Consider the following 13,380-nt stretch of genomic DNA (forward strand, 5'->3'; position numbering starts at 1 on the left):
AAGGAGATGGCTTTTATCAAAGCCTTACAAAACACTTAAAACGTGAGTGCCAAATATCAAAGAGTCTTTGAAAGAAGACAAAAAAATAAAAATAAAAATCCAAGGCATATTTACCTAATCATCCGAGATTGAAACTGAGATATAGAGTAGCAACCAGAATTTTGCATTGCGACCTGTGTAGCCATAGAAAATTTCCATCCCCTGTACATAGGAAAGAACAAAAAAAAAGCCATCAAATAACGCTAAAGTTTATCACAGCATTATAGTGCATTACCAAAAAATTTTATTCACACAATTGAGCTTTTTGTGCCTTTGGAATGTGTCTTGATTTTCAGATGGTCTCTGCCGATTTCCTCCCACACTCCAAAGACATGCTGGGAAGTTAATTGGATGGATCCTGTCTAAATTGACCCTCGTATGTGATTGCATGAATGCGAGTCTGGGACCTTAGATTGTAAGCTCCTTGAGTTCAGGGAGTGATGTCAAAATATATGTAAAGTGCTGCGCAAATTGACAGCGCCTGTAATAAAATAAAGATAATTTTGACCACAAAAGGTGAGAATCTGTCTCTGAATGACTCAAGACCTTGCCCTCTACTTTACCAGTCCGCAGAAGTAGGGAAACTATACCAAAAAAATATAAAAATCTATGAATGGCTTGTCAGAGGCGAGGCTTACCTCTAGGGGAGATATTTTTTGTTCTCCCCACCTGGCAAGGATTTTTGAAGGTAGTGTAAAAAAGAATTACATGAAAGAACAACCACCAATATTAACCAGTGGTCACAAATAGAAAATGTACAGAGATTTATAAAGAAAAGTATTGGAATATCCACTACCTACCGATCTGCAATTGCCTTGGCCATGAAATAATCTTCAGCTATGTATTGGGCAAATGCAATAAGCCCTCCTGCTTGGTCCAGAACTTCTTTTCTCATCAAGCAAGACATACCAGTAACACACTTGAAACCAGTCACATTAGCAGAAACGTAAGACCTTGGATGGGAAGTCCCAAAATAAACCTAAGATGTGAAAAAGAAGAGAATAAATAGAAAGCTGAAGTTGGTTAACTTGACTAGTATGTCAAGAATGCTATGCACTGCATTGTTACAGAGATAGAGATAGAGATATATATATATATATATATATATATATATATATATATATATCTCTATCTCTGTCACTATTGGTGCATCAGCCTTTCAAATGCATTTTTGTTGCACGAAATACACTTTCATGAATAAATAAGAAAAAAAAAAGTTAGCCCTATTTTTTTTGTATAAATGTGAAAGATGTTACACCGAGTAAATAGATACCCAACATGTCATACTTTAAAACAGCGCACACTCGTGGTGACAAACTACGGTACCTAAAAAACTTCATAGGCGTCTAAACATTTTTTTTTACGGGCTACCCTTTTAAAAGTACCAGGAGGATGTCTTGCCCTAGAATTATTGTTCTTGCTCTGATTGTGGCGATACCTCACATGTGTTTTTTGAACACTGTTTACATTTTGGGGCATGACTTATGGAGACGTTCGCTTCTGCGTGCAAGCTCGGAAGGACAGGGGCCTTTTTTTTTTGTTTTTGTTTTTTTAACACCCTCCCTTTAAATTTTTAACCATTTATTCATCAACTAGACATCAAAATAAAATGTGCGTTTGAGATGAACGAGACTTTATTATGGGCCTCCTTACATCTGTGTGGTGAGTTAACATGGACTGCATTATTGAAGCAAACAGAATGCATAGTAGTGACTTACCATGTGTGCTTTCAGAATGAATGACAGCACACCAATGTGCATAACTTGTATTGCTCTAATACAATATTGTGAATCCTGTCAGATATTTACTGCTGCCCAAGTTATTGCTGGAGATTCCCTTTCAATGCATCCTGGTGACCAGGGTGATGTACAATTTACCGCACCACAATGTTCACTTTTTTTTGCCAACTTTATTTCAAGTGCACAAAGTGACACTTCATGCACGACACAGCAGTGAAGTGGGTATGCCCTGACATGCAATGACATATGATATAATGCAGCATGTTTGCAATTTATCACACCCCACTACAACACATTTCCCTGCTCCCTTTTAGAACTACCTTTGCAAAAGGCTAAAAAAAAACAAAACACACACACCATGTCCACAACTATGAAAAGGTTTGCTCCAGATTGTGCCTACCTATAAGCAGTAAATGATTTACGTTGATTCCTCTGTTCAGCCTTTTAAAAAATTTACATCATTACCGGTCCTGCTTACCTGAACTGACATTAAAGAGTGCTGAGGACAGCAACAAGCTGGTTTATCCTGCCAAACATTCATCTCTCTCAGGCACCACAGGAGGAGAAATCTACTCTCCAGTCACGCACTTTTCTACAGCCTCAGTTTAACTTTAGCAGCCCATAAAGAATAAAAATTAAATAAAAAAAAACACCAAATAGACTTACTATAATTTTCCCTTTACCTCTCTGTAGGTATATAGGCTGCGAATCACTTCAAAAAGGTTAATGGACTAGAATAAAGGTGAATTTTGAGGGCCTAGTGGGTGAGTGTTGGGTTAAGCGTATCACTGCTGCAAATCATATTGTAAATTTCTCACAAACGGGACATAACAAAATGTATATTTTTTAGGTCATTAATGAAAGCCGTCATTTGTTGTGCGATTAGAGTATAATCAGTGAGAAGGCTGACAACTACCAAGACATGGGACACAACCAGGAGGAAATACACAAGAAAGGGGCTCTGCTGAATTATAGTTATAGAACAGTTTAAAAATGACCAAGTTACATAGGGATGTGTATATAGCCATGAATAACCTAATGTTCCTACATGATTCCATGTACCAAAGCAATGTCCAGCTGTACATATGAAATAGACACAAGACAGCTGTGCTGGTATTACATTATTATAGATCCCCTTTAGTGCTAATGGAATATGCAGCAGATTTTCAGTCACTACACACCCAACACTTATATTACCTCATAACTGGTTCCTCATTCTTTCCTTCAGTAAGGTAGGGCAATGTGTCACACTTTAATTTCAGCTTACCTGTTCTAGTGTAGCAGCAAAGCCTTGCCTGTCTGCTACATAAGGAAGTCCATGGACCAAGCCAACCTTTTCCGTCATCTGATTAGCCATGTCAGTCAATGTGTCAGGTTTCACTGCCATTCAAAAAAGTGGTAATATGTTAGCACAAACACACACTGCGCATGACAGTATTAAAAAAAAAAAAAAAAAACACACACAGGCTGAAATTTTTCCACCGTCTAAATCTTTTAGTTTCTCTCAGATGTTACATTCCTGTTTCTTCCTGAATCTATTAACTTTTTTTTTTAAAAGCGAGACATTTACATGTAAAATGAATCTGCATGTCGGGACGCTGGATAAAATCTACATAAAAACATAATGCAACGATTTAAAAACCTCAAACCCATATTTTATTTACATAAAAAAAAGAAAAAAAAAAAAGGGTTTAAGAAAAATGTATAATTAAGAAAAAAACAAGGTCATTTTGAAATTAATGGTAGGTAAAAGTCTCAAAAAAGTTGGGACAGGGCCAGGTTTACCATCCCCCTTTCACACTGGGCGGTGTGGGCATTAGCCGTGCTTTACCATAGTTATAGCAACACTATTTGGCCACTAGCAGCCGAAGCACTTTTTTAAAATTGTGCCTTGATATAACTTTGGTGGAACAGCATATGCCAATGTGTATAGAATAGACTAGAGGAAGAACCCTCAATTAAAAACAGCATTTGTTCTTGCAGGCAGTATGAATCTGAAGCAAAAAGGGGGATTTCCCTGATTTCTCTCTCACTTCCTGCTAAGAGTCTACATTACACTCCATGAGACACAAAGAAAAAAAAAAAAGTTTGAACCTTCCCCTTCTCAACCAAGAATGGAGGAAAAAAGTATTTGCTTCAGATTCATACTGCCTGCAAGAACAAATGCTGTTTTTAATTGAGGGTTTTAGACAGCCGTCAAGGGAATGAGCGCCTCCTTGGGAAGATTTTGCTTCTATTCCCGTTTTGCTGGCAACTTAAAATTTTAGATTTACCCTTGTGCATTTCCATTCCCAGTGACATTGGTGATCATAACAATTAGAGTGAGAATCTCCATAATAGGGATATAGACAGCTAAAAAAAAAAAAAAAAAAAAAAAAAAAAAAACACCCCTCACCACTATCGAAGTCAAAAAAGATTCTATTTTAACCCTATGGAACATTGTGTCAAAAAGAAAAAGTATTACAGAAAACTAGAAATTAGTCTTTTTCCTGTCTCTAAAAGATGCCTCTCACTTCCATTATGTGGTTCCTGTTGTCCTTTTCCTTGTAACATGCATAAAGGCCCTAGAGCATTCAAAGAATGTTGACTGATGTTTGACTTTTGCATTGTCTACACAGCAACCAACATCCTCAAGTCATGTAATGTATTAGGAGGATATGGAAGAATAAATAGATCTTATCAAATCCCGCCGGCCTCATAAAGCTCTTAACAAAAAACAGCAGAGCCAAAATGGGTTCTACGGGGATTCCAGTGAGGAGGTAAAAATAGAAAGATTTAAATAAACAATAATGACAATTACCACCATAGCTATTCTAGCTTCAGCTGAGGCGACTCCTTATATGAGACAAAAGGTTGTTTTAATGTAATATATTGCAGCTTACCAAACATTAGATGTGGTGCCTGTATCAGTTTTCTTTTTATAGCCACCGCCCCCCCCCCCCCCTCCTTTTTTACCTAGTGATCTGGCCACTCCATTCTGCATAAAGGCACACAGGACAGCAGCATTGTGGGTCTGGAGGGATACAATGGTGTATTTAAATCTGCTAGTACATCTAACAAATTGAAGCCAAACTCCAGCAAACAACCTGTCAGTAGTAAATGGTTTTCTTTACTCTCTAATGGGTACATTTGCAGGAGAGCCTGTTCTGTAGAAAAACCAACAGACTTACTGGCTGGATCACCAGATTAAAATGAAATAGAAGACGTTGGAAAAAAAAAAATATCCAAATGCAGCCACCCCACCTAAGAACTGGTAAGCTGCAATATAATAAATGTTTTCTTTTGAGTTTAATAGCACTTTAAGCATCGAAACACCTTGTCAATTCATAATTTCACTCATTAAAGTTACATAATCAAAAGAATTTTATTTTCTGTGTCGGCATGCATAATTGCACTGATCAGCACGGTAAGGGTTGTTAGAAGTGCATCGCCAACATACCTTTAATCCCACTGTCACATATCCATATGAGGTCATACTTGGCAAGTTCATATCCAGGCATTAGATTGTTTATCTTTGGATTAATCCCAACCTTTTTGCCACCTAAAATGTTAAAAAAAAAAAAAAAAAAAAAAAACAGGATTAACAGTGGAACTTCAGTCATTTTTTCATCTTTCCATCTATTAAATCTTCTGAGAGAGAAAAAAAAAAAAAAAAAAAAAAAAAGATATATTATAGAATACAATGGCGGTGATCGCAACTTATGTCACACGGTATTTGTGCAGCAATTTTTCAAACGCAATTTTTAGGGAAAAAACAAAAAAAACTGAAGTTAGTGCAATTTTTTTATTTAATTTTGTAAAATGTGACCGATGACGATACACCAAGTAAAGAAGATAAAAATCAATGCGCGATGTTGCGCTCTAGGTAATGGCTAAGTGAATATACAATAATACACAGATGGAATAAAATCCTAGGTAGTAATCACAGTACTAAGGAGTAGCCAATAAATGAATAGATATAAAGTGCAGGTGCTAAAAGTGACAGTAGTGAAAGAAACTTTGTGTAAACCAATGTTACAATAATGAAAAAACACATAGGCAATTCTTCAGATAAATATTAAAGAGCTAATAGTATATAAATAAGTGCATATAAGGGTGAACTAGGGTAGTGACATGCTATTTCAAATAGTGCTTAGTGCAGATGCAGGGGAAATTATTGGTGACTAGCGACTTTTTTCCCCTTCAGCTTTACCAAAACCATGTAGAAGGGCCTGCCTGATTGCATACAAATTGAAACTCCTAAGGTTTGACCTCATATTATATGGTTTTGGTAAACATGAAGGGGAAAAAAAAAAAAAAACGATAGTGTGTATGGGGCTAGAGTTCTTCAGTGTAAATTACACATCCTGTGCAAGGTGGTCCCTTACCTTACCGCCATAAGGTAACAGCGTGAGAAAATGTAAAAAAGATGACGGCGATAATCTGGGTTCCTGCCATAAGCCAGTAGGAATTTTTCATTGTATAACTCAGCAATATGTATAAGAAAAGGAGGGAGCAGCTCCAATATGGTGTATAGGAGAGAGAAAAAAAAACGGAAGTCCAGATCTTGAAGTATATGGTGGCTAGATAGGTTTTATTAAAAAGAGCCGAGTGTACTCACATTAAAAAGTAAACAAACAAAAACACAGCACAGCACCACGAGCAGCAAGCTCGCAACCGGACATCACTGCCAGTGCCTATCTATTCCAATGTGTAGCGTCACGATCACGTGACTTCCCTGATAAAGATAGGCACCGGAAGTGACATCAGGTTCTGAGCTCGCCACTTGTGGTACTGTGCTTTGTTACTTTAATGGGAGTACATTCAGCTTTTTTTTTAATAAAACGTACCTAGTCACAATATACTTCACGATCTGGACCCCCATTGGACCTGGAGCTTCCCCCTCCTTTTTTCTTCTACCTACTGCTGAGTTGTACAAAGAAACATTCCTACTGCTTACAGCAGGAACCCGGATTACCTCCACCATCTTAACATTTTCTAGACGCAGCAGCTGTATGGACTCACTAGCACTTCCAAGTTTGCCATCCATGCAGGGATGGGTGCCAGCCCCAGATGCACATTACCTGTGTTTGGGGCTTATGCACCCATTCCTGTGTACCTGACAAATTTAGATGCTTGGTCGAGTCCATACAGCTACCGTGTCTCCTTTGACCAACAGTCTGCCTGCATGCACAGCTCCCTGCTCCTCCAGGAAAAAAAAAAAGTCTTGTACACCAAAGATGTAATTTTCTACTTGGGCAAATAACTCAACACTGATATGTTTTAGGCATCCTCTGGAGGGGGTGTTCATTTTTGGTAAGATACTCCATAAGGGTTTATCACTTTTAAAGGGACGTCTTGTCTCACTGAACACTCAAAGCGAATAAGCTGATTAAAATGAATTAGTCACTCCCAATGACTGTGTACAACATTGTTTAACAAAGAGTGATTCCTTTGAGCAGAAGCACTTTAGGAATCTGCAACAGAGTTTAGGATTCTTTCTATGTACATTCATCACCCAGGAGGTGTGCCTAGATATGAAAATTAGTCAGGGATATGGTCAGGTTAACAATCACCCAGGAGGTGTGCCTAGATATGAAAATTAGTCAGGGATATGGTCAGGTTAACATATGGGGACTGCTAAAGCTTGACCCAAGCATCTAGGCCACAAATGAGTTAAAACACATTTATGGGCTGTAATGTGGCTGATCCCAGCTGCAAGTAGTGATGGCAGAATTTTTCAGCATGCCAGAAAGTTTAAAAGCAGATCTTGATTGCTCCCTTTGACTTTTCTATTGCACCAAAGTGACACCAATGGTAAGTATTGCATTGTGACAATTAATCTGCAGATAGGCCGATCCTTAATTTGACGTGGAGATGAACAAGTCAGCCGTGTGCAAGGCCACAATGAAGAAGTGAAAGACTTCACTCCAGGAGCTGAATAAACGGAGGTGGCTTTGCTAAAACTGAAGAGTGCAAGATCTGCATAGAAACCAGGTTTCCTTGTCAAAGCTTAAAAAAAAAAAAAAAAAAAAAGTGTTACTAAACCCAAAACCCTGCATCATTCACTATACCAGGTCTCCCACAGTACACAACATGGAAATGCAATTATTTTATTAAATATAAACGTCTCAAAAAGATAGAGTGTGAGTGTGTGAGTGTGTGTGAGAGTGTGTGTGTGAGTGTGTGTGTGAGTGTGTGTGAGTGTGTGTGTGTGAGTGTGTGTGAGAGAGTGTGAGAGAGTGTGAGAGAGTGTGAGAGAGTGTGAGAGTGTGAGAGTGTGAGAGTGTGTGTGTGTGTGTGTGTGAGAGTGTGAGTGAGAGAGGAGCATGAAAATAGTTTTCACTACAACAGGAGTTTAGCATGCTTAACCAGTTGCCGACCGCCGCACGCCGATGTACGTCGGTACAATGGCACGGGCAGGCATAAGGACATACATGTACGTCCCTTGCCTCCCGCGGGTCGGGGGCCCGATCGGGCCCCCGCCCGGTGCCTGCGGCGGTCGGTATTCGTTCGGGAGCGATCCCGGACGAGGGGACGGCCATTCATTCATGGCCACCCCCTCGCGATCGCTCCCGACGAATAGAAATCCCCGGTGACATCACTTCCTCTCCTGTAATGTAAACACAGGAGAGGAAGTGATGTATTCTCTCCTCCGTGTCGGTATTTTTCGTTCCGACACGGAGGAGAGCGGATCAGTAAGTTGCACCAACACTCACACACACAGTAGAACATGCCAGGCACACTCACACCCCCCCTTTACCCCCCGATCACCCCCCCAATTACCCCTGCCCCCCAGTCACAGTGACACCAATGTCATTTTTTTTTTTTTTTTTTTTTTTTTTGCATTGGTGTCATTTGTGACTGTAATAACTGTTAGGGCAGTTAGAGTTAGCCCCCTTTAGTTCTAATGTACCCCCCTAACCCCCCCAATAAAGGTTTAACCCCGTGATCACCCCCCGTCGCCAGTGTCACTAAGGCTGGGTTCACATTGCAGCGGTTTATGAGAACGAATGTGATTCGCACCGCACTGCAGTGCAAATCACATCCGATCTCTGTGCGATTCGAGTTCAGCCATTCGCCGCACCCGCCATACCCGCCGCACCCGCCGCAAATTCGCACGGGACCCTTTTTTTGGCCCGCAGCAGAATCGGATCGCATGGGTGTTCACACCATGCGATCCGAGTTTGCAGATCACACTGCGATATGCGAACTGATCTGGGGGTGTCAGTAACATTTCACTGACACTCCCAGCAGTTCGCATAGGGCAGTGTGAACTGCCGCCGGGAGGCATGCGATGCGGGAACCCGCCGCGCATTCGTGGCGTTCCCGCATCGCTCCAGTGTGAACCCAGCCTAATAAGCGATCGTTTTTCTGATCGCTGTATTAGTGTCACAGGTGACGCTAGTTAGGCAGGTAGGTATTTAGGTTCGCTGCAGCTTTTTATAGCGCCAGGGACCCCCATATACTACCGCATAAAGCCCCCTAATTGCCCCCTAGTTAACCCTTTCACCAGTGATCACCATATAACTGTTACAGGTGACGCTGGTTGGTTAGTTATTTTTTTATAGTTTCAGGGCACCCGCCATTTATTACCTAGTCTCACTAGTGTACCCCTAAATTTAGGGGTGTCTACTTTCCAAAATGGGGTCATTTGGGGGGGGGTTGTGCCATCTTGGCATTTTATGGCCTTCAAAACTGTAACGCCCTTAGAAAGCCTGAAGGCGGTGCTTGGTTTTCGGGGCCCCGTACGCGGCTAGGCTCCCAAAAAGTCCCACATATGTGGTATCCCCATACTCAGGAGAAGCAGCAGAATTTATTTTGGGGTGTCATTTTACATATGCCCATGGCATGCATGAGCAATATATCATTTAGTGACAACTTTGTTAAAAAAAAAAAAAAAAAAAAAAAGTTTAATTTTCCCGCAACTTGTGGCAAAATATAAAATATTCCATGAACTCAACATGCCTCTCAGCAAATAGCTTGGGGTGTCTACTTTCTAAAATGGGGTCATTTGTGGGGGTTTTGTGCCATCTTGGCATTTTATGGCCTTCAAAACTGTAATAGGTAGTGAGAAGTGAACTCAAAAATTTACGCCCTTAGAAAGCCTGAAGGCGGTGCTTGGTTTTCGGGGCCCCGTACGCGGCTAGGCTCCCAAAAAGTCCCACATATGTGGTATCCCCATACTCAGGAGAAGCAGCAGAATTTATTTTGGGGTATCATTTCACATATGCCCATAGCATGTGTGAGCAATATATCATTTAGTGACAACTTTGTGTAAAAAAAAAAAAAAAATTTTTTTTTTGTCATTATTCAATCGCTTGAGGCAAAAAAATAAAATATTCAATGGGCTCAACATGCCTCTTATCAATTTCCTTAGGGGGTCTACTTTCCAAAATGGGGTAATTTGGGGGGGTTTTGTACTGCCCTGCCATTTTAGCACCTCAAGAAATGAGATAGGCAGTCGTAAACTAAAAGCTGCGTAAATTCCAGAAAACGTACCTTAGTTTGTAGATGTGACAACTTTTGCGCAAACCAATAAATATACAAATTATTGACTTTTTTTTTACCAAAGACATGTGGCTGAATACATTTTGGCCTAAATGTATGACTAAAATTGAGTTTATTGGATTTTTCTAATAACAAAAAGTAGAAAATATCATTTTTTTTCAAAATTTGCGGTCTTTTTACGTTTATATCGCAAAAAATAAAAATCGCAGAGGCAATCAAATACCATCAAAAGAAAGCTCTATTTGTGGGAAGAAAAGGACGCAAATTTTGTTTGGGTACAACATTGCATGACCGCGCAATTACCAGTTAAAGCAGCGCAGTGCCAAAGTGTAAAAAGACCTCTGGTCATTTACCAGCAAAATGGTCCGGTCTGAAAGTGGTTAAGATATACTATAAAATGATTGTTCCATCCCAATTAGCCCCAATACAGTGAGCCGAGTCCATGCACCCTTGGTGTATATGGAACAGATCAATAGGGAGAAAGGCAGGAATGAAAACATTAAAAATGTTTTAGCATGCCCCAATTTTTCAGAAGACTGACAGCATATAATGGAAGCGTGTAGCACGAGTTATGAAATATTCATTACTGGCAGGAAAGAGGCAGCCTGATTGAGGCCAAGCAGTTTTGTCGGAGCTCAGCTGTTGGTGGGTCTCGCGGGCCAGTTATGTTTAGCTTGCGTGCCAGAATCCCAGGAAATGCAAACACTGCTGTTTAATGCATCTTGAAACAAGTCAAAAAGGAGGTTTCCCTTTCTCAGCATAACCTGCCAGGAAGTTTGCAGTCAATACCACTCACAATTTTTAAAAGAAAAGCAAAAGGTCTAGAGATAAAGACATTGTGCATGCTGCTTTTATTATATAAAAAAGGAGCTTCTTTTTTTAGTAACCCCTGCAAGCTTTCCCTAGCTTCAAATAATAAGAACACAGAAATTCATCTGCCATTTCATCTTCTTGAAGAGATGTAGAAATCCTGGAATTCGGGTATCAGATACTGCGCAGTAACAGCACTGCAGCAATTGCTTTTATAGTGTAGCAGCTTGTTCTGTATTCGATTACAAAGCACAGAGGAGTGATTTATGAACAAAGCTCCTCTGTTAAACATCCTGCTACATCCAGCTCACAAGCTATCTTGCACACAAGATTTTTCATGCCATTTCCAGTAAGAACATTATGTTAAAAATCATAGTTGCCATTTTACAAAATAAGGGGATGCCGCTGCCACGTTAAAATTGTACTCTGCCAAAAAATCCTAGGCAGTCCAAGCAACTAAAATCAATTATAGCTGGAATCTGTAAGCTTTTTCCATAGTCAATGGAAGCACATTATTATAATACAGCATATATATACATACATACATACATACATACATACATATATAGCGCCAACAGTTTGCGCAGCACTTTACAATATAAAGGGAGACAAAACAACAACAGTACAGTTCAGAACAAGAGGGCTAGAAGGGCCCTGCTCCTTACAGCTTACAGTCTAAGAGGGAGGGCACCTGACCCCATTCTCCAAAAGAAGACTGACTCTTGAACCCCAACCGTCTAACACCTATGTCAGCCATATGTAAAAAAAACCCTGAGGAGAAAAAAATATAAAAAATAATAACCAGGCAGCAGGAATTGATAGCTCCAGCACTAACATCTTTTTCTGTACTACTTGAAGTGGACAACATGTATGTTCCCAGGCCAGTTATCACAATGGCCAGAGACTGAGTACCCTGTCAACAGGATCAGGCACTGCCACATCAGGGCACCATCAGCGTGATTATGCAAATGGTGACCATTAAAAAGTCATAGCCAGTGCTTAAATTGTTACTAAACCCAGGATCCTGCATTCAATATATCTGGTCAGCCACAATACACAGAACACGGAAATGCAATTTTAGTAAATATAAACTGCTAAATAACTTCTCATAAGCAGTATATAGTAGTCTTGTGACTTTTATTAGTGTCCAACTGAGCACTGGTTAAAGCTTGTAGGAGGAGTTGTCATTCTCCTGTGACTGCCTATGAGGCTGCATGACCCCTGATCCTGTGTCTGGACCAGTGACTGGCCCTTTGCTGATCACACACACCCTCCCAAAAAAGTCTCTCTCTCTAGCAATACACACCAAACTGAGCATGTGCAGAGTGCCTCCTAAGGGCTCTGTTCATGAAACAAAATTCATTTGGGACAGTAAAAGGAGGGTCAAACAGCTTCTTTTTTTTTTCCACAATGTGCAGGTATAACCCTTTAGTTTCCACAGTAAGTATAACAAGCATGCTTTATTGCATATACAAACTGATTTTACTGTTGTGAGTTTAGTAATACTTTAAAAGAAGTATGGCAAAAGCTTGTTTGCTTTCATGTAGGTCACAGGCATACACTTACTCCTGTGAATCAGAATCAGGTGACGGTGGACCAAAGCCCAGTCAGCTGATATCAGAGTTGTGATCCACCCAGATATGTCTAACCTGTAGCTGGCTGAGCCTCTAAGCAAGCTGCTGGAAGTCTGAGCCAGCTGCTCCTGCCCCCTCTCCTGCCTGGCGCTGCATTCAGGTCTGGAGGAACACAGTACAAAGCAGTCACTGTTCTCTGCTCAGAACAGATATATCTCAGATCCTGACATTACCATTCATTGGGTGTTGCATTTCATTGCATTGGTGTCAATAACAAAGAAAATAAACAGCAGCATGCATTAAACTTGTTATTGTACATTTTTGTTGATCCACCTAGCAAATAGATTCCCTGCCAGTCTAAGGCCTCATGCACACGAGACGCAGTTAAACGCGCGTTCAGATGCAGTTGGACAGTTTTTTCAACTGCACCTGAACTCATTCAATGTTATCCTATGTGTCCATGCACACAGTCTCGTTTTTTTCCGTTTATATGCAGTTGCGTTTAATCTCGTTTTTCCAGAAGCAAAAAAATGCGTTCAGAAACAAAAATTTCTGCGTTTCAGACGCAAAACGCGGCTAAACGCGGCTAAACGCGGCTAAACGCGGCACCCGCGTTTAGCCGCGTTTGCGTTTATATGCGTTTTTAAAGGTGACCTTTTTTTTTACATAAAAAATCTCAAAAATGATTGCAAATGATGAAAAACCATTAGAAAAATATTTTAAACAAT

General features: G+C 40.2%; 1 protein-coding gene across 1 annotated transcript in view; it reads right to left on the reverse strand.

The window, feature by feature from the left end:
* The window catches only part of UGCG (UDP-glucose ceramide glucosyltransferase), a 67,696-nt gene that overhangs the window by 11,095 nt on the left and 43,221 nt on the right, over positions 1-13,380 (reverse strand). Inside the window, exons 4-7 of the mRNA XM_077475347.1 lie at positions 5,218-5,319; positions 3,046-3,158; positions 840-1,018; positions 115-201 (exon numbers count right to left, since the gene is read on the reverse strand). Of these exons, the coding sequence (XP_077331473.1) occupies positions 115-201; positions 840-1,018; positions 3,046-3,158; positions 5,218-5,319 (481 nt within the window). The remainder of the gene's footprint in view (positions 1-114; positions 202-839; positions 1,019-3,045; positions 3,159-5,217; positions 5,320-13,380) is intronic.

This window comes from Lithobates pipiens, unplaced genomic scaffold (assembly GCF_037356315.1).
Source record: "Lithobates pipiens isolate NorthernLeopardFrog02 unplaced genomic scaffold, aLitPip1_a1.2 Scaffold_13, whole genome shotgun sequence".
NCBI lineage: Eukaryota > Metazoa > Chordata > Amphibia > Anura > Ranidae > Lithobates > Lithobates pipiens.